Source organism: Notamacropus eugenii, chromosome 2, assembly GCF_028372415.1.
Source record: "Notamacropus eugenii isolate mMacEug1 chromosome 2, mMacEug1.pri_v2, whole genome shotgun sequence".
Lineage (NCBI taxonomy): Eukaryota > Metazoa > Chordata > Mammalia > Diprotodontia > Macropodidae > Notamacropus > Notamacropus eugenii.
In genome coordinates this window covers 108,570,593-108,595,410 of record NC_092873.1, presented here as the reverse complement: position 1 = coordinate 108,595,410, position 24,818 = coordinate 108,570,593, and the positions used below count along the sequence as shown (strand labels likewise).

The window sequence follows — 24,818 nt, the reverse complement described above, 5'->3', positions numbered from 1 at the left end:
ATAGTCACACACCTATGAATGAAACTATTTCCCCATTTCTTTTTTTCCCTTCATTTTGCTGCAAATACTCTGAATATTACATATTCCATGGTCTCTGACAGTCAGAATCAGCTCCATCAGGGAGTTTATGTGAAACAGCACAGTGGAGAGATGGAGGGAGAAGTTTGAGGCCTGATTTGTGCATCTACTAATTATGTGACCTTGGATAAGTGACTTTGCCTCTTTGGATCTCAGTTCCTCATCTGTAAAGTGGAGATGATAACATTTGCACAAAGGATAAAATCACTCTTACAGAAGATTGTTTTTAGTAGTAGATACTGAATGTAAAGGACTTTGCAAATGTCCCAGTACTCTATACTATACAATGCATTACATTGGCCTTTATCAGAGTTTTTGTTTCCTTTTGCTCTGTCATGGTAGTTGAATCCATGTGATGACATATTTTTTAATAGATTTTTGGATAGGAATTCAGTCAGTCAATAAACAATTATTAAATACCTACTATATGCCAGGATTGTGCTAAGCCCTGAGGACACAAAAAGAGTCCGAAGACAGACTCTGCTTTGAAGGAGCTCACAATCCAAGAGAAAAGACAGTTAGCAAACAAATGTGTGCAGACAAGCTGTATAGAGAGGAAGTGGGAAAAAATAAAGAGAAAGAGAAAAGATTTCGATAAAGAGTGGATGGGAAAGGCTTCCTACAGAAGATAGGATATTAGGTGTGTCTCAGAGCAAGTCAGGAAAGGGAGCAGGTGGAGGTGAGGAGGAAGAGCATTCAAGGCATGGGAAATACCCCAGAGCTGAGAGATGGAGTGTCTTGATCATGGAACAGCGTTGAATGGGATATGTCAGGTGGTAAGCTGTGTAAGAAGACCAGAAAGGTTATGAAGGGCTTTGAAAGCCCAGCAGAAACATTTTGTATTTGATCCCAGAGGCAATGGAGAACCACTCGAATTTATTGAGTAAGGGAGTGACATGGTCAGATATGTGTATTAGGGAAATCACTTTAGAGGCTGAAATGAGGATATATTGGAGTACAGAGAGATGAGGCAGGTAGGTCCACCATTAGGCTATTGCAATAGTCCAAGTGTGAGGAGGTGAATTAACTGTGAACAATATAGTTTAGCATGCAAACTGGGTCTGGTACTAAAAATAAGGCCTCTGTGAAAACTTGATTGTTCATTTCTGTGTAATGCTCTTAGTATCCAAATTATTACAATATGTTAGCAGCCATTAGAAAAAAATCCTATTACCAAAGGCAAGATACTTGGCATCTAGGACTTTAGCTCTACTGAGTAGGGGCCATCTAATTTTGCCATCCTAATCCTGCTAGATGAGGGCCCACACCTGAGTGGTGGTAGTGTCATAGAAAAGAAGGGGTCATATTCAAAAGACATTGTAAGGTAAAATTGAGAGGACTTGGCAACAAATTGGACATGGAGAGTGAGAAATAGGGAGGAGTCGAAGGTAATACTTAGGTTCCAAATCTAATGGACTGTGAGGATTGTGTTGTACTCTACAGAAATAGGGAAGGTAGGAGTGGGGAGAGGGTTTATGGAGAGAAATAAGTACCATTTTGGACATGTTAAGTTTAAGATGTTTATTAAAATCTAGTTCAAGATATCTGAAAGGCAATTAGAGATGTGAAATTTAGGGTCACCAGAGAGGTTGGGACATCTATCTGTCAATAGATTTGAAAATCATCAGCGGAGAGATGATAGTTAAATCCATAGAAACTGATAAGATCACCAAATGAAGTAGTACTGAGGGAGAAGAGAAGGACAGGACCTTGTGGGACAGCTGTGGTTATAAGATGTATCCTGGATGAGAATCCAGCAAAGGAGTCTAAGAAGGAGCAGTCAGATAGGTAGGAGAAGAACCAAAACCAAGTGGTGTCCTAAAAACCTAGAAAGGAAAGTATTAACAGGGAGAGGGTGTTCCACAGTGTCAAAGGCTGCAGAGAGAGCAAGGAGAGTGACAATTGAAAAACATTCAGAATTAAAGTCAAATCCACTTCTGTTCCTAAAACCATCTGTATATTTCCAAGGTTAGAGTTAGAAATCAATTTAGGGTTAAGATTAGGACTAATCTAACCTTAACCAGTACTCTCCTTTTTAATCCTATAAAATAAATACATTGAAAAAACATATCAATATATAAAATAAATATATAAAATAGTCATTTTTTTCCAAGTCAAAATTGTATCCTCTGGTATTACTGCCTGTATGGAGGGAAATCCTGAGTGGTAATATGATTTCCTCATCCTTTCCTCACAGGAACCTTGATTATAGAAGGTATTTTCTACAACTAACTCCCATTCAGAGTTTATTATTCTCAGGAGTAAAATTAATGGTGGCTCCATGGACTAATAATGTTTGAAGCATTCATAATTACTTTTTAGCTATAAAGGTCATGAAATGTGTTTTTGACATGAACTGAGTAAGGGTGTAGTTTAGAGCATTCAGGTATTCCAAGTGACTGCCCTCTATTGTTATGTACTACCTGGTTTCATATTTTCTTACAAAAGAGAAATTTGGAGAACAAAAAATGAGACTACATAAAATTTATAAAAGTTGTTCTAATTTCAATTAATGTATAATTATAGATTTATACCAAATTTTGAAAAAAATCTAGCATTCAGAGATTCCCTTGTATGCCAAATTTGTTAATAATTTCAGGGGGGAAAAAGATTGCGATTTTGAACTCACTTGACACTGAACTCACTTGTTCTTAAGAGTAAAAGAGTAAACTTGAGCCCACTAATATTAAACATTTTACTTTAACTTGTCTTTGATATTTGCAAATATTCCTGCCTATTACTGTTGAGTAGAGAGTGAAATGCTCACTATTTGCAACTTCTGCTATACAGTCTTGCCATATGGAGCATTCTTCTGAGTTCCTATTATTAAAAGACTGGTCCTGTGAGATATTCAGATGCTGTAGAGACTGACATCATTACCCATATCAGAAAGAAAGCAGCTCCTGATAGTAGCCCCAATAAAGGTACCAACTTATTTACCCCTCTGAGCCTACCTGTAGGAGACTTACAAAAGCAGACATGAGCCAAGTTTCTGAGTTTGTTATTTTTATGAAGACTTCTATAACATGAATTTGGAGATGGGTTTGTTGATAGGAGGAAGAGCAGGAGAGTGAGATAAAGCTCTGAGGGAAAGAATAGTACAATTCTGGGGAGTCCAGTTGCACAGTTGCCTTTTCCTTTGTGCGTGTGACTCTGAATAAAGTTATGTTTATTGGTCTGTGGTAGAATCTTCTTGCGCTCTTAGGCACAGAATACTCCAGAGGACTGGGGAGTGATATTCACTGTTATAGTGCTATCACCATATTGGAGAGAGACTCTTCCTTGACAAGCAGCTTCTGATCACTTCCCCATCTTCTTGGGCATTTCTGTATTGGAGTTCCAGGGATCCTGGCAGCTGGTGGTTGCAGAACCCTGACAAGGCACTCAAATGTCCACCCTATATACTTGTACCAATGTCCAAATTAATCTAGAAGTCACAAGTTACTGGTAAATTGAGAGGTTTTGTGGCCATGGTAATAGCTCTCCTACAGGTGGGTGTGAAATCTCATAAAATGGCTTGCTCAGTCTCAAAGTACATAGGTGGAGGAAATATCCCTATGAAGGAATATAAAATTTTTAGGAGTAGATAGCTGCCAGTGACAAAACCTTACTGCCAGGAGACACCTTCTTCATTAAGCAGGGAAAGATGGGGATACATTTCATGGCATGCCAAATCAAGTGAGAGACCCCTCTCATTGTTCTTCGCATATGTTGACTGCTTCTGAGTACTCATTAACAAGTACTGAGGCCCACGGCATTTCCAGGAGCAAATTTCCTGTCATCAGAAATTGACCTGGTGACTGGAAGTTTTGAGTTATTTCTCTCTCCCTGTATAGGTCACCAGACAGCAGCAATGGCAAATTCCTGCCAGAACTTGCTCATAAGAATAGATTGTGTAAACAGTCTGGCTGCCCAGGCCTGGATTGTACAGACCACCCCTGCTTGGCAGTATAGACAGGGTTTAAAATATAGCATTTTAGGTCATCAGATATGATCTGCCACAGTTTAAGTGAGTATTAAGCTATGATGATGGTGGTGATAACAAGTTACAATAGACAGCTTTTATATAGTGCCTGCTATGTGCCAGGCATTGTGCTGAAAACTTTACAAACATTATCTCATTTGATCCTCACAGCAGCTCTGCAAATTATCGCTATTATTATCACTATTTTGCACTTGAGGAAACTGAGGCAGAGGTTAAGTGATTTGTCTCAGATCAAACAGCTATTAACTGTCTGAGACTAGATTTGAACTCCAGTCTTCCTGACTGTAGGCCCATTGTTCTACCCACTGTGCCACCGAGCTAGCAGATATAATACACCAAAAGGTAATCTAATGATCAGTACATTAGACTGGTTGCATGCAATATTAGACAGTAAATATTAACCAATTATGGTGATAAGATCACTAAGCTATAATGCAGACAGACTATCCCACCTCTTACAGACTGCCCACCCTTGTCATCAGTTCTGAATGACAGCTGCTTATCCTGGTTTAGACGGTAGATATTATTCAGACATTTGTACTTTCTCATGTATATAGTTAGGCCAAAATCTTTGGAGTGATTATGGTTCTTGTTTAGAAGATACAGCAGTACTCTGGCACTTGATAAAAATCATCTGCTAACAAGAACATAGGGAAACCTCATCTTCTAGCCAGAGTCCTCTTTCATTTGGTCTCTGTACTAGACCTCCTCTATGATGGTGGAAAGACCTTTGGGGAACACAGGGATCCCAACTTTATTCCTCACTCAATATTCATAATCAGAGAGCTATCAAGCAAAATCACTTCTGTTTTTATATATTACATGTTATATGATTTTGACATATACATGAGAGAGAACTTTATTGAAGGAAGGTTTTTTAAGATAGCATTTTGTTCTATCAGATCATATTTTTTTAATACTCAACAAATAATAACCATAGTGGGAGCCTGATTTGTCTTACCTTTCAGTCACTTATGTCACTATAGAAAAGTGAGACTGCTTAGTTCTTTCTCATACTTTCATCAGAAATTCTCTTAACCTAGCTATGGATTATTCTCATAAATATTTTATAGAGATTGCAAAGTACAGATGGGTTAATGTTTTCTCAGTCACCTTTTTTTGGGTAATCACTATTTTTTTTCACAAGAATTTGATTTGTTGATCCTATCTCTATAACATATCTCAAATCCTTCCCCTTCTCCCCACTTACAGCTTCTGTCCCAATACAGGTACTCATCACTCCTTACCTGGACTATCCTCATAGCTTAGTCTTCCTGTTGTTTTGTTTTTATCATTGTATACACAGTGTTCGACACACAGCAGGTGCCAAATAGGTATTTATTTCATTTAGATAAAGTGAATCTCAAAAATTTGTTGTCAACATCCTCAAAATTGTGTGACCTTCATCAAGGAATTTCTATTTGTAGACTTGGTCTAATTTAGCTGATCTTCCCACCTTTTCTTTAGTGCCATTTCTGTTTCCTCATATTCCACATCAAGGACTGTGATGTTAGCGTACAAATGTACTGGTTCCACTTTCCCTGATTGAGAAAGAGTTTTTGCACATACATCTTGATGGAATTCTATTTGGCCTCCTTCCAGTTTCATCCTAATGATCCGGCTTAATTGCATCTCTCGCCATTTTCTTTTTATTCTTTTATTCTCCATCTCTGATATTTTATGAGGCAGTATTGCTCATAATCTTCCAACATCCTCACCCATAAGATTTTACAACTGATTTTATGCTGTGAACTACTGGTGTCCTTGGCTGATATCTCTCTCCAGCTGACAAGGAGAGCAAGTTGTTTTTTTGACTGAGGTGGCTTCTAGGGTGCTTTTAATCTCTTTATTATGACTGAGCTATACCAGATAAAATTTTTTATAAAATTTTGATATGCAGTCAGTGTTTGTTCTTTTATCTATTTCCCATTTCCTATGACTGTTTAAATAGATAATGTTTTAATTGCATGCCATAACTTCTTGTCATTTTTATTCTTCCAATTTCATCCTGATTTTGTTCTTTGTCCTAACAAGATGATGTTCTGACTATTCATATATAACTATATGGGAAATGAATCCCACTGTAGTAACCAATTATTTTCCATCTGTTAACACATAATTAGTTTCACGTTTTGTGATTTTATTTAGTGTTTACCATGTCCAGTGACTCCTGATTCTTTCCTAACAAAAGTATACAGGATACAAAGTATCCATCATATATAGGCACAAGACATATATAATTTACAAGCCTTTGGCTCTCATTTCTTCCTCCTGAACCATATTTTCCAACATATATATGTATTTTTTTTGCCATCCTCCCCTATATATGTCTTAGCATTGAAGTTATTACTAAATAATGAATTATATGGTGATTTTACTTGAACCATTTTGTTAAGTTTTTTGTTGAATTTTTCCTTTTTCTCCCTCTTTGCAGCAAATGTTGGCCCATAAACTCTGGCTATCTTCCTGGTAGACTTTTTGCAAATGCTTATTACCAAGTGTCCCATAAAACTATGCTTCTTATTTCTAACTCTCTTATTTACTTCTTCAAATGGAATGTGGAATCCATCCTTCCATTTAGCTGCAACTAAATCTTCTGATTTATTTTACAGTGATAATGTATTGATGATGTGATTCATGCAAGGCTTATTGCACAAGTCAGTAAGTTTAATTATTTTACTTAGTCCACTTTAAAAAAATATATTGTCATTTAGGTGTTCTAGTAGTTTGTCCACTCAGTTCCTAGACAAAGATCTCACATTTAAAGAATCCAGCAGCTAAATTAACATTTATGTACAATCTAAAAACTGATTTTTATCAACCTTTGACTCTCCTTTCCACCATCCCATCACCGTCACTGCAGAAGTGGAAAGGACTACACAAAACTAAGGGCCATTTTTTTTTTTTACCTTTTCATCATTTTATGGGTTTCCATGACCAAAGAAATTATCACCAAGTAGCTTGCCTACTGGTCTACCAACTTCTCTACACTTCTGTGTGTTGTCCTCCTTTTGTGTTTCCTCCCATTAGATTGTAAATTCCTTGAGGGCAGAGATTGTTTTTCTTTTTAGGTTCTTAGCACAGTACCCTGCCCAATGCAGGAACTTAATAAATGTTTATTGGACTGGATCTAGCTATTGCTCAAGAAGTGGACGTACTCTGTTGCCAGGACCATATTGAGAATCTTTTCAGCTTGGTTGAACTTCCCAGAGGACACATTCTGCTAACCTAACTTTCAAGAAAAGTCAACTCCACCTCTATAAGATGTCATTGAGTTTGTGGAGGCAGGGCTATATAATATGATGCATTGGAAGGCACAGTAATGCATTCGAAAGAGTACTGAATTCTGAGTCAGAGGACCCAAGTTTCAGTCCCAGCCACCTTACATAAAGCTGTATGAACTTGGGCAAGTGACTTAATTTCTTGGATTCCTGTTTGTTCATCTGTAAAATTAAGGAGTCAGACTAAATAACCTCTGAAAGTCCCTTTTAGTTCTTTATCTATGATTCTTCCCTAACGCAGGAAAAAAACTCCATACATTTGATGAACCTTAAAAATCATTTTAAGTATTGCCCATCATTTGAAACAGTAGAATTCCTTCATAGTTACATAGAAGGGGGAAAAAACTTGTATATTTTTTTCTTAAAGAAACATAAAGCATTTAACTCTTTAAAAAAAAATTTTAGCAAGAGATATAGGACTTTTTCAACAGATACTAAGATCTATAGTGCAATTCAGTATTAAGCAAGAAAAGAGTTACAAGGAATAAAAGATAGCCACTTTCTTAGATGAGTGTTATTTGAGACAAACTGCCTCTTTTATACCCCGTATACTCTTGGGCTTTAGGATTCCAGGTATTACCTTTTGATCATGACCTCTGAAATTGTTTATTTCCTGTTCATGTCTCTTTGTGTTTATCCTTAAATTTTTAGAGGTTCTCATCAAAAATATAACCTCAAAAGCTTATTGTTAGAAAAATTATTATCTGACTTAAAATGACAGTGTTCAGAGTAATATCACTTCACAGAGAAGAGTAAATAAAGCTTAGGACCACTCCTTGCTCTCAGGCCAGAATTTCTTCATTCCAGATAAATATTATCAAAGATTATCATCTATAGAAGTTCACTGCAGACTCATGTGATTACATAAAGCAGCAAAAACACCCAATCCAGTGATGTAATTTTTTCTCTATTTTGAATTCTTAGCTCAACTCAAAACTCTGTTTTGAGTGCATTTTATTAAAATGAAAAAATAAACCAGGAACCAGCTTGCTAACCAACTATGCCATTGATAACAAGATATAGAATATGAAGGAAGATGTGCCAGCCCAGAATGACTTTCATATGATTTCACATGGTTAGAATGTGCATATAGTTTTTGGCATATCCCCAAAATGGAAAATCTGTTTACTAGAGAACACATTGGCCTGTTGACCCTTGTTGGGATCAAGAGTCAAGAGCCCAGAGCCTAGAGTCAGACCCAGACACACTGGAACATTTGGGCAAGGAAGGGGAAGAGGTGTGCACTGACTGAATGAAAGAATGTTTGAGCTGGCTGGCTCGAAAAAATCATGTCAGCCAGCTGAACTTCTCTGCACTTTGGTCCTATAGTAGACCAGCTTTTACAGGTGCCAACAATTCCTAGCCCAGACTTAGTTTGGTAAGCCTGATCTAACCTATCCAGCTTCATTTAGATGACTGAATTGATAAAAGTTGGGGAGAAAAAAGATTGCATTTTTAGCATATTTGATTCAGCAGGTTATGAGTGTTTAAAAACTAAGTTTATATCTGTAGTACCTTGATATCTGTGTTTAATTTCACTGCTTTGAGTCTTGGGGCAGCCAGGTGGTACAGTGGACAGAGTGACACACCTGGAGTCAAGAGGACTCATCTTCTTGAGTTCAAATCTGGCCTCAGATACTTATGAGCTTGTGACTGAGCAAATCATTTATCCTTATGTGCCTCAATTTCCAACAAACTGCCACTCCAGTATCTTTTCCAAGAATACCCCAGACGTGGTCATGAAGAATTGGACACAAGTGAAAAATGACTCAACGACAACTTTGAGTCTGGAAAAGGATTCATGTCCTTTTAGAAAAATCTTTATATCAAGTTAAGCTCAGTTGATAGAAGCACCGAAGTCACAGGAATTCCACAAGACCAAGAACTGGAAGGAAGTTCTAGAGGCTGTCTTCTACAGTCCCTTCATTTTACAGATGAGGAAATTGAGGTCTAAAGAGATAGCGACCTGCCTTGGTGCTATAGGAAGTAAGGAGTAGAGATGGGATGTAAAGCCATATACTCTGACTGCTGTGTATTTCCATCCTACCACTCTACCTCTCTGCATCTAGGTGGCTTTATTCTGTACCCCTAACCCTGGCAAGCCTTCATAATAGTGGCAAGTTGGGGTCAAGAGAGAGCTGATTTTAAATCCTGCTACTTATAGCTAAGTCATCATGGACAAGTCACTTAACTTCTCAACCTCAATATCTTAATCTGTAAAAGGATATTAAGTCCTGTATTTCCTACCTCCAGAGGTTGTTCAAATGAGATAATGTATGCAACATAGTTTGGGAACCTTAAAGTGTTATATAAATGTCAGCTGTGGTTAATGACTATCTGCTTATAGATGAGTAAGAAAGATCAGAACAAGTCCATTAACACTACTAGAGAAAATTATTCAAATGGCATACTCTTTGACTAGTAGAATCACCTTTATATGGAAAAGGAATAATTAATTAACAAAATAATTAACAAGCTTTTATTAAATGCCTTCTATACTCTTTGCGCAATGTTCTTTCTAGGCATGGAGTATACAAATATACAAGTGAGATGGTCCCTGACTTGAAGGAGCTAACATGCTTACTATAAAGATAAAATTATGTTGATGAAAGAGTAAAGGCAAGATAGATGCAAAATAAGTCCAAGTACACAGTGATTTTTAGAGAGAGAAGGAGCACCAAAACTAAGAAAACTGGGAAAGATTTCTGGAAGGAAGCCACATCTGAACTAATCAATTCCAACCAGTAATAGCAAAAGTAGGAGAACCCACAAGTTATCAACCATAGTCCATGTGATCTAAGAGCAAAAAGAGAAATCACTATTAACATTTCTGTCCCTAAACCCAGAAATGATCCCTCCTACCTCCAATAGGTAGTATTTCTGTACCTTACATAAACTTTCACATTCTGTGTTTTGGTACTGCTTAAGTACATGCCACTGCCCTGACTGGATTAGAAGTTCCTAGAAGATTGGCTGTGATTTTTTTTTATTCTTAGCCTCTGTCACACATATGATATTGTTCAGTCATTTCAACCATGTCCTGTTCTTCATGACCCCAGTTGTGACTTTCTTGGCAAACATACTGCAGGCATTTACTATTTACTTCTCCAGCTCATTTTTCAGATGAGGAAACTGAGGCAGAGTTACATGACTTGCTCAGGCCAGGTTTGAACTCAGGAAGATGAATCATCCTGACTTCAGGCCCAGGCCTCTATTCACTGCTCCACCTAGCTACCCTTACATATGGTAGGCATCAATAAATGGTGGTTAAATCAGAATTGCAATGTCCTTGTTGGGGTTTTGTTGGAATATACAGACTTGGGTAACTAGAAGGGCAGTGATGTCTTCAACAGTCATAAAAAAGTTGAGGATTGAGGGAGATTTAGGAGAAAAGATGATAACTTCTATTTTGGACATGTTGAGTTTGAGATGCTAATGCAACATCAAGTTCAAAATGTCCAGAAGTCAATTACCAGACAAGTACTTTATACACTAATAAAGCACTGTACAAATGGAGATTTTTAGAGGGTAGCATGGTGTCTTAGAGAAAGCCCTCAACTTAGAGTTTGAAAGACTTGTGTTTGAATCTCAGCTCTAATACCTATGAATTTTGTGTTTGTGGATTGGCAAGCCACTTAGCCTCATTTAATCAGGTTGTGTGTAACATGAAGATAATATACTACCCATCTCACATGACTAATGTGAAAATGATGCTTTATAAACTGGAAACTGATATGTAATTTATATAATTTTTATGTATAACCATGAGGTTGATGACACATTCTTGAGAGATTACCATTGACTCTAATCCCATAAGCACTTATTAGCCACCTACTATTTGTAGCAGGCTGTATGGTACCATGCATAGGTTTAGCAGTCAGAGGATATAAGTTCATATCACTTCTGACACATATTGGCTGCAAGATACTGGGCAATTCACTTAAACTTCTGCTGTTAAAAGCAACTCTCAGAGTTGCAAAGAAGTTTCCAATCTGCATTGGTAGATGGACTTCTTCACCTAGGTATTCCCTGTGCCAGTGAAATCACAGGTCTAGTTCCTCTCCTTACTGCTTGTAAGCTATTATGTTTCTAGGAATGTAGAGATGAAAATGAAAGTCTCTGCCCTCAGGAAGCTTTCACATATCTTTAAAATTTCAATCACTTACAGATATTACTAAGATAAATCAGTACAGATATTGATTGGGAAAGTTCAGATTTTCTAAAATATGATAAACTTCCTTGCTGTACCTGGTTAGTACCAAAATGATTATCTTCCTAGAGTATGGCAAGAAATCTTTTTTATTAAAAATTTCAAGGCAATGTATTGTAAAAATAGAAATATCAGAAAAGGACAAAGGGAGCGTTGATTGGGGAGAATTCATTATTTATTACCTATACGAAAAAGACAGAACCATCTATGTGTGAACTTTCTGCCCTAAAATAATAGAAAAGTAAGCACTAAATTAAACAACTACTTCTGCAAAATACTTGGAAAGAGAATTAAACCAATTATCTCTGTAAAAGCTGAAGCTGGATATCATCACTGCTTTTTTGATGTATTAATATTTTTTTCCTGGTTGTTGACAGGCCAGTTTCATTCACAAAAATCACTTCTTCAAAGCCAGTGTGACAGGGCAATATGGTGGACAGATCATTGGATGTCATGGCAAAGGTTGGCAAAGGCTTGAATCTCAACTCTTATTTTTACTCTCTATAAAAGTATTCTGAAATCTTAGTTTCTTCATCTAGAAATGCTAGACAAAGTGATCTCTAGACTCTCTCCCAAACCTGAATCCCAGGGGTCTAAATTCAAGTTTATTCTGTGTATTTAATATAAAATAGTTCACAATTGTATGATCCTTTTATGGTTTGCAGAGTGTTCTCCTCCCAAGCCTCCAGTGATATACATACTGCTGGTATTATTGTCCCAGTTTTACAGAAGAGGAAACTGAGATCCAGAGTGGCCAAGTGAGTTAGCCCTAGCACTAGAAAGTGACAAAGCTGGGACTTCTAATTCTCTTCTGGTATTCTATGCCATGCTGATGAAAAAGTCACTGCCAACCTATTATTGTACTCTAGCAAGCACAGGCATTCTATACAAAAATCAAGTCTCAGTTTGGAGCTCTCTACCCTTCCCCACTGAGTCCCTCCTTTCAGATTTATGAAAGAAAACATTTCTTTCTGCAAAAGGTTTTTGTACACCCGCATCTGGAAGTGTTTATTTCAGTGGCATGTAAGCTATCTGTGGATTTAGTTAGCACCAGACCCCCTTTTGTGTACTGACTTAAAATTTTTATAAATGATCTTATTGAATGTATGCCAGGGTGCACGCACATGGTTTGGCTGATTGCTGCCTATATCCTTTACCTGCCAGTCACCTTTGATTTATATTCTTTCTCCCCCCTTTTGCCTTCCAAAAGTGGTGCCACTGAACTGTCCTTTAAATCATCTTATTGGGTAAATTACTCCAAGATGAGATGGTATGTTTTTGGCTGCCTACAGACAGCCGCATTTATATCACACTGCCCTTACCCACCTCCAGTTGAGTTGCTTAAGGAGGAGGATTGTACAAGTTATGTTGTCTGTCTCTTTATTCTAAATGAATCCCATCTGAAATGTTGTGCCAGCTAAAGATTAAAGAGATAAAGAATGATTCTTTGGCATGGGACTCAGTCCTGAGCCTTTAGTTTACAAAAGCTTCTATCCCTTGAACAGAATATGACTTATAAAGTTCTTTCTTCAGTTTGAAAGAACTCCGTAAATAAAATCTCTGCAACAAAACATATAAACTTTTTCAGGAGGATGGAGTTTTTGTAAGCTTTGCTAACGTGGGGAGTTTTATGATAGTTCCAGGAGAAAAGCAGGTGGCTTGGCAGTTATTTAAAAGGTTCACTTATTTGTGGTAGCGGTTTCAAGGGGTTTCATATTTCTAAAGGGAGAGACCAAAGAGCATATTGCTTAAGAGTGTCTGACACAATGATGTATCCTTTTGGGCTAAATTTCCAGGAGTTCGTTGGTCATTAAACATGCTGTTTGACTTGCTGCTGCAGTTTTCCAGCTGTCTCTATCGGGGGTAACCTTAACACTCAAAGAGAATTTAGTAATGAGGTAACAAATAGACGGTGCTGATAAAAAGTGGAATTGCCGAGATAATTTTAAAGTATTTTTTAAATTACTCAAACATGTCATCAAAGCACAGTTGGAAAAGAGTTGCTCTCTCTTCTTGTTGAGTATGTTGTGAGGAAAGTATTTATAAGAGGACTTGGTTGTGTTTGTTATGGTGGGGAGGCATTTAACATTGAGGATTACAGAGACATTAGTGTCATAGCGCATAACACATTACACAAATTGTAGTACACTGCGCAAGCTAGAGCACTTCTAGGCTTCCAAAGTATGACCTGGCTTTACCTAATGATGTTTGTACAAAATGGCCCAAGAAGCCCTGTTGTACAAAACAGCTGTCTAAGAAGGAGCTGGCTGCTGTCATGACTAAAAATCCACAACTGTCTTATGAACATCTGGACTCTAAGCAAAATAAGTTTGGGGTTTTTTTTTTTTTTGCTCCCATTGTTTAGTCAGTCCCAGGGGGTTACTTCACTGAACAAGACAGGTGATACTCGGATAATCAGAAATTTCATGACCAGTGGTATTGGTGCCCTGTTTAAAATTTCTTTTCATAGAGTTTTCACTAGGGTGAGGAGGCCAGGTCTCTTTCTCAGTTCTGACACACGCATATTTCCATCTCAAAGTGATCTAAAAGCCGCTGGCCTATACTTTAGTCACACACCCCACTCCTTTCGCTTATTTGGCCCTGGATTACCACTTCTCTCGGTCCTCTCCCTGGACTAAATTTCTCCCTCACCTTCCATGAGAATACAAGTTACACTGTTTGAGAGGTTACTGTGCCCTCTCCTAATGCAGCTGCACCCTTTTGAACTGTTCTCTGCACCACTTCACCCCTTTGCTCACGTGAAAGAATTCAGGCAGTCAGTCAGCTAGCATCTATTAAGCACTTACTGTGTGCTAAGCACTATATTGTAAATGCTGGAAATACAAATACAAGTAAGAAAAATCAATCGGTCAACATTTATTAAACACCTACTATGTGCCTGGCACCATACAAAGTGCTGTGAATACAAAAAGAGGTAAAAGTTAGTCTCTGTCCTCAAGGAGTTTACCATCTAATGGAGGAAGACAATACACAAATCTTGGGGAGAAGGGTTACTCAGCACAGAGCCATACCAGAAGAAGTCTAGAGTCAGCCTAGAGAGGAATGGAAATTCATGGAGGAGTCGTCCAATCAGATAAGACCTCAGGGCCCCAAAGTCCTTCCAGTGTGGGAATTCCAGGGCCAGAAGTAGTGTCTGGGAGGAAGAGCTGAGATATCGTGGAAGAAGGAAAAGGAATTAGAATTCCTGTTTACAGACCTGATCTTCAGTGTATATATGTAGTTACTCTGAAGGGAAATAATATTAATAATTTAATTTGGATAAGTATTTTACTCCTCATTTTAAAATACTGATTTCTGTGTAACAGAACCTGGCCTGACTCTCCAGGAAAGAATAATAAGATACAAATTTAAACTATCTAATTTAACTATTGTCTTCCTTCCTTCTGATGCCTTTTCCTAATTTTTGCTTTTAAATATAGAGAATGTACTATGTCCTTCCTCTCTCAGTAATCTTGGAAGCAGATTATTTACGTTAATTACCAGAGTTACTTTCTTAAAGTATTACGAAAGGACACACATGTTAGTGAGCTAAACCTAAGAGTCTAGGAATCTGACACTGATTTAGGATCATTTATATTTAGAGCTAGAGTAGACCTTTGGGATGATCTGGTCCAACCTTTTCATTTTACAGATGAGGAAACTAAGGCTAAGAGATATAAAGTGATTGCTCAAAGTTACACAGCTTGTAAGTAGCAGAGCTGGGATTTACTTGTTGTGTAACAGCTTTTGGTAAACCACCTAATCTTGTTTGCATCATGGTTTCCATTTGCCTAACATGAATAACGTTGTATTCATGGTAGAAAATATCAAAGTGTCTTGAGATCTGGTGAGTGGAGGAGGATTGCTTTCCAACCCTCACATCTCTTCTAAGCACATGGTGCTGAAAAATGTTCCTGGACATTGTGTGGACAAGTAAGACATGAGCAAAGGGCCATTTTACTTCCAGGGGTGGTGGTGATGGTGATGGAGATGGAGATGGTGGTAGTGATACTGACCACATCTGGGGAGTGAGGCTTATATGCAGGAAAGTCAGGATGAGAAGGCAAAAAGCCACAGAGGTTGTGGTTTGTAGAGTGTGGCTGCCAGCAAACTGCAACTTCTCCAGGGTTAAAGGCTAGGGAAGAAACCATGAGACGCTTTTGGGGAGGTTTGTTTTTAAGACACAAATAAAAAAGGTACTATCTCCAAGGAAGACAGAAATTTTGACTTGCAAAGTAAATGAGTGAGAAAAAGCATAGCTCAATAAAATTGTTTAAATTCAAATGAGATAATATTTGTGAACCCTTTGGTGCAATGCCTGGCATGTAATAAGTACCACATAAATGCTTATTTCCTTCCTTCTTCCCTAAGCTCACTTTAAATTAAATTTATAAAAATCCAAAGGGGTGAAAGGAATCTAAGGAATCACTTGGTTCATTCCCCTCCTTCCTTAAAGAAAGCCCTCTCTTCATTGATTCATGGGATTGGCAGCTAAAAGAGACCTTGGATGCCATCTAGATCAATCCCTTTGTTTTACAAAGGAAGAAATGGAGTCCTTGAATGGAGAAAGTGACTTGTCCAAGGTCACATAGGCATTAAGTAACAAAGCTGGAATTCAAAATACAGCTCTGACTTCCAATGAGTTGTTCTTTCTACTACAGTGCTTAACCATCTTAGTCCACAGGATCATAGAGTCAGAGTTGGAAGTGACCTTAGAGGCCATCTAGTTCAACTCCTTTATTGAACTCAAATAAGAAACTGAGCCCTATGGAGGTTAAGTTACTTGTCCAAAAAGATCACACAACTATTAAGTATAAGAACCAGGATGAGGATTCAGATCGTCAAAATCCAAATCCAGCATTCTTTCACTGTACAATACTTCTGGTTAAGATTTGCTTTAAAAAAAACACTTTGTCCATTCAAGGACTCAATTTCTTTCTTCCTTAAAATGGCCAGACTGAATCCTCACTTGGTTCAGGACATTTAATCCTTCAGGCTTAAATTTCAAGAGGTTTCTAACATTTCCCTGGACTACCTCAATAATTTGGGTCACACTGTACTTGTCCTGGATAAGTTAAAAAGGATTTTCTTCCACTTCCAAATTTATGAGAAGAATTATTTGTGTGTCTCTCACCTCTGCACATGTCACACTATTTCCCCAGAGTAGGCAGGTTCTAATACATAAAAAGAGACAGCTGCATACATTCAGGTGTCAGTTTGAAGCCCTAAACCAAAGAAAAGACACCAAGGAGAGCTTTACCCACTTTATTACAGTAGGTAAAGCATAGCACTTTGCATTTAGTATGTGCTTAATAGAGGTTTGTTTAGTTGAACTGAATCCAGCTTGTTTGATTATAACAGAATTTTCTTCAAATGAGTACATTATTAGACTCACATTCCCAACGCAAAGCCATTAAAGATTCATGTGTCAGTCAAAGAGTTGTATTAAATTATGTCTTAAGGTTTCTACCTGGTATAAGATTCTATGATTTTATGACGTGAAAGCTTGCCACTGCATTAGCAAGTGAAAATAAATGTTATGATCATAAGGGAAAGTGGGAGGTGCTAGGCAAACTACCTTCCATATCTAGAATGTGTTTGCATGTCATGTTTCAGTAGGTGGCTTGGACAATAGAAATATTGTCACATGATAATTCACCCGGCCTTCAGTGTTTGACACCCAGGCATTATCTTTGACCTTTCTCTCAACTGTCCAGTCACTTCAGAATCTCTAGATTTTAGAGCTAAAAGGAACCTCAGTAAGCCATCTACCCCAGTCAGTTACCACCAAAGGTGACCCATTCTAATCTTGTAGCTCTCTAATTGTTACATGTTTGTTTTTTTTTTTTAAATTAAGCCTAAATCTGCCTCCCTGCAATTTCCATTCATTGTTCCTGGTTCTACTCTTTGGGCTAAGCAGAAGCAGTCTAATTCACTTTCCATAATACAGCCCATTAAGTATTTGAAAATAGCTCTTATGTACCCCCAAATCTTCTCCAGGCTGTGTGTTACTAGTTCCAATATGGTGTGGATATAAGATCCTTCAGTATCCTGGTTATTAGTATTTAGGAGCTGGACAAACAACAACAACAAAATCCAGGGGAAAGAATTCTATAATCTCTATAAATAAGGCATTCCTGCAGTCTCAGAAAATCCTTTTTTTCTCATTTAAATTGTTTTCATTGTTTCTTTTTCTAGTGCAGAAAGCACTATGTTTCAATCCTTTTAGTGGATTTGTGATCTGAGTGGATTCCCTTTCCTCCTGTACAATTCTGGTCAGTTTCTTCCCCATACATCCAGAGCATTTGGGGGGAAGTTTCACTCCACACAATCAGCCATAAACAGGACCCTCTGAACCCTTTCTCATCTTTTCCGTCTGTTGAATTCTATACCTTTTTAAGCCTAACTCCTCCATATAGCCTTTCCTGTTCCTTCACTTTCTGGCCTCTTCCACCTCCAAGCTCACATAGCACTTTTTGTACCTCTCTGATGCACTCATCATATCAACTTCCCACTTCCTTTGGGTGGCAGTAGGCAAGTCAATTAACTTCTCTGAAGTATGGGAAGGGAATAGACCTCTATCTAACATTCTTTCCAGCTCTGAATCTATGGTCCTATGTTGTATTCATATTATAATTATTTGCATGTGTATCATCTCTCTGCTAGACTGTAAGCTTTGTGAGGGATGAAAATATGTCATATATGATCTTTGTATCACTCCCAGTCCTAGCATAGATCTCTCTGCATCCAGTCATCCTGACCTGTATCTCACCACTGGATCAAGATGGCTCTAGAGGAGAAAGTGAGGCTGGTGACTTTGCATAGCCCTGCCTCACTTAAATCCAATTGACTTGCAAGTTATAGCATTGCCTTCCTGATATCATGGTCCTCCTTGAAAACAAAGGACAAACAACAGCAACCATCACTCCCAGTTCTAGTATAGTACTTTGCATACAACAGGCACTTAATAAATGTTTGTCAAACTTATGGAACACTAGACTGGTAATGAGTTCAACTGGTAATTACACAGCATATATAGATATTTATGTAATATAATGACATATTGCAATGATTTATGTAATAAATACGTACACGTTCATTATACGGAATGATTATTAGATAGACAAGAGCTGAGGGAAAGATGTATGTAAAATACTGAGCATATTATAAATCCCAGGAAGGATAGGAACAGCTGCTACTGGGAGAAGGCTAAAAGGAAAAATATGCTTACTCTTCTTTAGTTATTTAAGAGCCATAGAATGTAGCTTGAGAACTGTTACTGATTGTGAAGTGATTGTGCATTGACTTGTGTGAGGCAGGTAAGTGGTCCACTGGATTAAAAAATACTGAATGTGGGGTCAAGAGGACCTAAGGTCAAATCCAGCCTCAAAGCCTTAACTAACTGTGTGACTCAGGGCAAATCCCTTAACCTGTGTTTGCCTCAGTGTTCTTATCCTGTAAAATGAAAATAATAATAGCACCTAGTGAGGATAAGATAATATTTATTAAAGTGCCCTGTAAACCATATATGCTATGTAAATACTAGGTCTTGTTAGTATTAATATCATGTCTGGAGAAGGAAGGAATGTGGCTGGAAAGCTAGCATTTATATTGGAGTAAGCTATATAGTTTGATTGGGGGGTATTCTGATATTAAAGGGCTTCAGCATGTAAGTGGATGAAAGGGAGTGATTGAGGGAGTTTGAGAAGAGTGGGAAAGTAAGTCTACAGGTGAATGAATTGGTGAATACCAGTACATGAGTCCTGACTATTTAGTGAACCCTGTTCTGGAAGAGACATTTTATAGAGACAAGTAGGATTTGGATCCTAGAAAACACAGACACACACATACACATACACACACACACACACACAAACACACACACGGTGGAAGGGGCAGTAGAGAAGACTGCCAGATAAATGTTGTCTCCTATAGTTTATCTGCATTTGTGTCGAATTCTTAGATGCTGTTAGCCCTTTGGGTTAGATTTTTTTCTTAGGAGAAAATGGGAGAGGGGAAGGGCACACAGTATGTATGACATACTCAGAATATTTCCATATTTTGTGTTTGCTGACATAGGCCCAAGCTTACCTCCATTATCAAGAGACATTAACAGTAGGGGAGAGCTAAATAAACATTCATTTTTCCTGCTATTATTGTTATTGTTTTTGTTACATATTATGTGCAATAATAATGATAATAATTATATAAGAATAGCAAGCTGAATAAGACAGACTTATGAAACTGACTCAATGATATCCTTGCAAGAGGCTTCAGACACCAGAAACAACCATTTGGGAAATAAGGTTAAAAGAAAAAAAAACAGCACCACAATGGAATGACTTGGATGTTAAGACATTTCCATTTGCCAGATGTTCTTTCAGTTATATAGACACAACCTAATTTGCTGGTCAATGAGCCTGTGTTGTTGGTAGACTTCTGTATCATTTCAGAGAAATTTTTATGAACGTATGCATTGCCATCAATTAGGAAAGCAGTCTAGACATCGTGTTTTCAAATTTGGTAGAGCTGGTTCGCTCTTGAATAACAGCCTCACATTCTACTGTGAAATATGTCAGGTTTTTATGTTAACTCTAATTGTTTCTCATTCTTAGAGGGTAACTTTTCTTTTGTATCATTAAGAAATAAATTTTTGAAATACAGTATTTTATTCCAGTCAGCTAAATTTAGGAAAATGGATACATGCGGTTTGAAGACGGGGATATACGTTTCCTTCTGAAAGGGTGGACAGGGAGGGAAATTCATCCTTTATTTGCCCTGTACCTCGCCAAAAGGATATTATAATCCTAGTTCCCATGGGAAGAATAGCCATATTTTCCCAGTGCTGGAGCAAAAATACACTTCACAGGAACTTTGAAGGAAACAGAGGTGAGAGGACCTGTGCAGAGATGGCAGCATGGAAGATGCAGTGTCACACAGAGAAAGCAACAAGTAAGCTAGTTTGTCTGGAGACTAGAATGCTTGATTTAAGAAGCATTGTAATGTGTAATCAGTTTGGAAACAATCAGCTACAGCCAGATTATGAAGGGTTTTAAAAACTACACAGAGGAGTCTGTATTTTATCCTAGGGAAAGGAAACTACTGACACTTCTTGAACTCAGGAGAGTGACATGGTGAGATCTGTGCTTTAGGAGTATCTGTTTGTCAGCTGTGTGGATGACAGCTTGGAGCGGGGAGAAGGTAGAACATGGAGACTGATTTAGAGATTATTTCAATAGTCCAGGTGAGAAGTGTTGTGGTATGAAATGAAGGAGACCTGCAAGAGATGTTATGGACGTAGACATGACAGTATTTGGAAACTGATTGGATATAGGGCATAAGAGAGAGAAGAGTTGAAAATGACCCCAAGGTTAGGATAGTATGCTCCATAGACATGGGGAAATTAGGGTAAATGCCTTTAGGAGGAAAGATAATTAGTTCTCTTGAAGACAGAAAAAATGATCAATAGGTGATATGGAACTGGAGCTCAGGAAAGAACTGGGAGATATCTGCATTTACATAGTAATTAAACACATGAGTATTGAGAGAGAGAGAGAGAGAGAGAGAGAGAGAGAGAGAGAGCGAGAGAGAGAGCAAGAGAGAGAGAGAGAGAAAGCCCTGAATGGGCTTTCTTCTGAGGGGTGTTCCAGGCAAGATGAATATGTAAGCCAAGGCAAGTAAGTGAAATGAGAATGAGATATTCAGGAATGTGAAGAGACAGATCTAGTGAGAGTGGAAGATGAGTTTTTGGGAAGTAATAAGAAATAAAGAGTATAGATTTAGTGCTTTAAATAATCATAAAGATCATTGTCTAACTCTTCTTTGATGGAGGGTCTTGAGAGGGGAAAGAAGGCCTTCATCAGTTAAAAGATCTGAGAAACAACACAATGCCTGGGCACTGTACAGCTAAATAAAGTCCATAAACAGTCTGTACCCTTGTTGTGATGGAAAGACCTGGGTAGAAATTCCAGGTGTATTTATCAGTCATGTGACATTAAGCAGTTTCTGAAGCATCAGGATAGGGCCACTTGACTTGTTGCCTTACAGAATTGGTGTAAGGATCATTCATTCCCTCAGCAAACACTTAAGTACATACTGTTTTGTATAAGCATATACCTAATTGAATGAGCATGAGAGGAGTTGAGGGAGCTACCTGGAATCCTGACTTCTGCCAGAGTTCCATTCTTTCTCCAAAAGTTCTTCACTTGTGGGGGCAGCCAGGTGGCTTAGTGAAAAGAACACCTGCCCTGTCAGTTCAAATCCATCCTCAGATATTTGACATACTTACTAGCTGTGTGACCTTAGGCAAGTCACCTAACCCCAATTGCCCTGCCTTCCCCCCTCCAAAAAAAAAAAAAAAACAAACAACAAAAAGTTCTTCACTTAAAAGAATCTTAGTCTCTATTGAATCTTTGTGAACCAAATCAGCAAAAAGAATCCAAGTCCAATTTGGTGAAGTGTTCCGCTTCCAAAGTCTTGTGCCAGTACTGCAGGAGCTGCAAAGTAATAACGTTGTAAAGGTGCCTCATAAACTCCAAAAGCCTCTCCAGAGTTCTGAGGTTTTGTAAGAAGACAGTGTGAAGGAATTTTAAAGCTAATCCCCATTTAAATATTGATCAAAGAAAATTGAGAGCTATACTTAAAGAGTGTTACTCACAACTGTTCTGTCCAGATTCTCTGTTCAGGAGGTTTTAACCTGTGGTCCATGAATTAATAATTGGTTTCCTTTGTAATCCTTTTTATTGTATTTATATATTTATTAAATATTCTGAGGAGTCCACAGGCTTTACCAGACTACCAAAGGGGCCAGCAATACAAAAAAAAAAAATTCTACCTTTTGGGACTGGAAGTGAGATTAATGCACATACATACACAAAGGAATGAATTGTAGAATTCATTAGAAAATCTGTCAATAGTTTCATAAAACCCATGCTACTGTAGTCCCTAGTACAGTGGCAGGCACATAGCAAGCTCTAGATTAATGCTCACCGAGTGGAAATGAACTATGTGAAGCCAACACAATTTTCCCCCATGCTACAAAGTGAGTCTAATGCAAGGAGCAGAGCTGCGTCGTTGGCAGCCCTTTTGAATGTTTTCCCCATAGCACCAGTGTAAAATATCAAACTACTGGCAGACAGGCAAGTTCCATGGATTCATGGGTGGTGGTGTGTGTGTGTGTGTGTGTGTGTGTGTGTGTGTGTGTGTGTGTGTGTGTGCGTGTGTGTCCATCTGCCTGTTTAGAATTGAAATCTAGTACCCAAGGCCTGGTTTTAAAAAAAATGAACTTTCTGGGCATCATATAATGTTTTTACCTAGTTAAATATCTGTTGCCCATATTGGGTGTTGGTGAGGTTTTTTCCTTGTGCCCAAGGCCTTCAGTGAGGAAAAACGTACCTCTTGGGGGGCTTCTGAAGTGATTCAGTTTTATTTTCCTGTTGAGATTGTATCTGTAACAAAAGCTATCTCCAAAAAAACAATGTAAACAACTTTTTTTTTTACTTGACATGGAGGAGAGAAAATTATGATCAACAGTGTGTGAATGTCTCTATGGCTTTTAGAAGAATGCAAAGTTTGCCAACCTATGTGACCAACATTATGTGGAATTATGAAAGCGGCCATGAGGGATCTCTTTCTTTGTTTTTATGTTGATGAGATAAAGTAGTATGATCATTGTGAACAGTGTGATAACCCTGAAAAAAATGTCAACTACAAACCAATGTAAATCAGAGTATCATGATTCAGCTCTTCGTTTCTGTTACTTCAACCCTCATTGGTAATAATAACATGTGGTGTTATAATTGGTTTCATGACTATGGCTTATGTTTGAAGGAGAATTATTTGGGGCTTTTGGCCACTCTGAATGCTGGGAGCCCAAACAGGCTAAAGGTCTTTGGGAAAAGAACAATCTATGGTCAGATCACAAGTGAGTGGGATCTTACAGAAGACCTCAGACTCCTGGTGTATACTCATCCAGTTTCCAAGACTAAATAGGCTAGTGTACAGCAGAATGAAAATTCATGTAGATGACAGTTGGATAAATTGCATGCTGATTTTTTATCCTCAACCCTCTTTTAGTCAAAAATCTGGGATATGAATATGATTTTTCTCTCTTATGTTTTTTTTAAACTTTGTTTAAAAGAATTAGATTAAATGAGGAGAGAATTTAGGCAAGCTAAGTAGAAAGTTAGAGGTTGGCAGTCAAGAGGTAGATAGGTGAAATATGGATGGGACAGAGTTGGAACTCAAGCCAGAGAAAAAAGAGTCAGGGGAGTTTGGAGAATCTAGTCTAAATCTAATCTCTAAATGATACTTTTCTTTCTTCTTCCTTCCTTTTTCTCTTCCTCTTTTCTTTAATGTGTGTGAGTATGTGTGTGTGTGTATTTCACACAGGGAGCATCTCACTAAACAAAGGGAAGGGTTGTTTTCAAAGAACTGTCCTTTTTACTTAGTCCCAAAATACACTTGGTTAGGATGGAATTCATCACTACTGCCTTCCTTGAGTTTAAGCTCCTTAAGAAGAAAGATCGTGCCTTAATACTCACATCTTTATATCTTCCACCAGTGCCTTGTACAAAGTAGCAAATCAATAAATGTTCAATGAATGAATAAATGAATGAATGATAAATGGAAAGACCTAAGGTAGGGAGTTGGAATACCCCTTAACCCAGTCATTTTTGCTGTTAACTTTTAGCAAGTCCTTTCGTCCTTTTCCCTCTTCATTACCCTCCTAAAACTTAACTCTCAACTATACCAGGATCTCTTACCCCACAGGTCAAGGAGATTTTTTTTTTTCTTTGATGAATGCTAAAGAAACACCACAAACACACATGTATATACTCAGAGATATCATGGTGGGGGTGGGCGAGGGGAGAAACAGAAAGAGGCAGAGACAGAGAGACAGAGACAGAGAGAGATACAGAGAGAGAGGGACATCACCTGAAAGCTTACAGGATGTCTTTTAAAGTGATTATATGCCAGAATAATTGTCTATAAAATCTTGTACTTCTCAATGTACTTCAGTTAAGCATTAGCTATCCTGTGTAAGTAGGGGAAGGGAAGAGGAGAATGTGTGGAGAACTCATTTTTTTCTCATATTAACCTGTACTTCTATTCTCATTTGTTCATGTTCCGGTGTACATTTGGGTACCTTTGGAAAAGTTATGTGGCACCTTCCCCAACATGCCTTTCATGATCCTCCCAAAAATGAATATAACTTCTCCTTCCTCAAATTTTACAAGAGTATTTTGTCTGCATCTCTTCTTTG

At 37.9% G+C, this 24,818-nt stretch overlaps 1 protein-coding gene across 13 annotated transcripts in view; it reads left to right on the top strand.

Annotated features, from left to right (window-relative positions):
* Positions 1–24,818, top strand: part of SUPT3H (SPT3 homolog, SAGA and STAGA complex component) — a 654,394-nt gene that overhangs the window by 551,449 nt on the left and 78,127 nt on the right. For 7 of the 13 annotated variants that reach the window (XM_072642324.1, XM_072642323.1, XM_072642325.1 and 4 more), the window contains one exon: positions 11,932–24,818. This exon is cut by the window's right edge and continues 42,891 nt beyond it. The exons of the other annotated variants lie outside the window; for them this stretch is intronic. In XM_072642324.1, the coding sequence (XP_072498425.1) occupies positions 11,932–12,072 (141 nt within the window). In that variant the 3' untranslated portion in view covers positions 12,073–24,818. The remainder of the gene's footprint in view (positions 1–11,931) is intronic. 13 annotated transcript variants of the gene reach the window in all.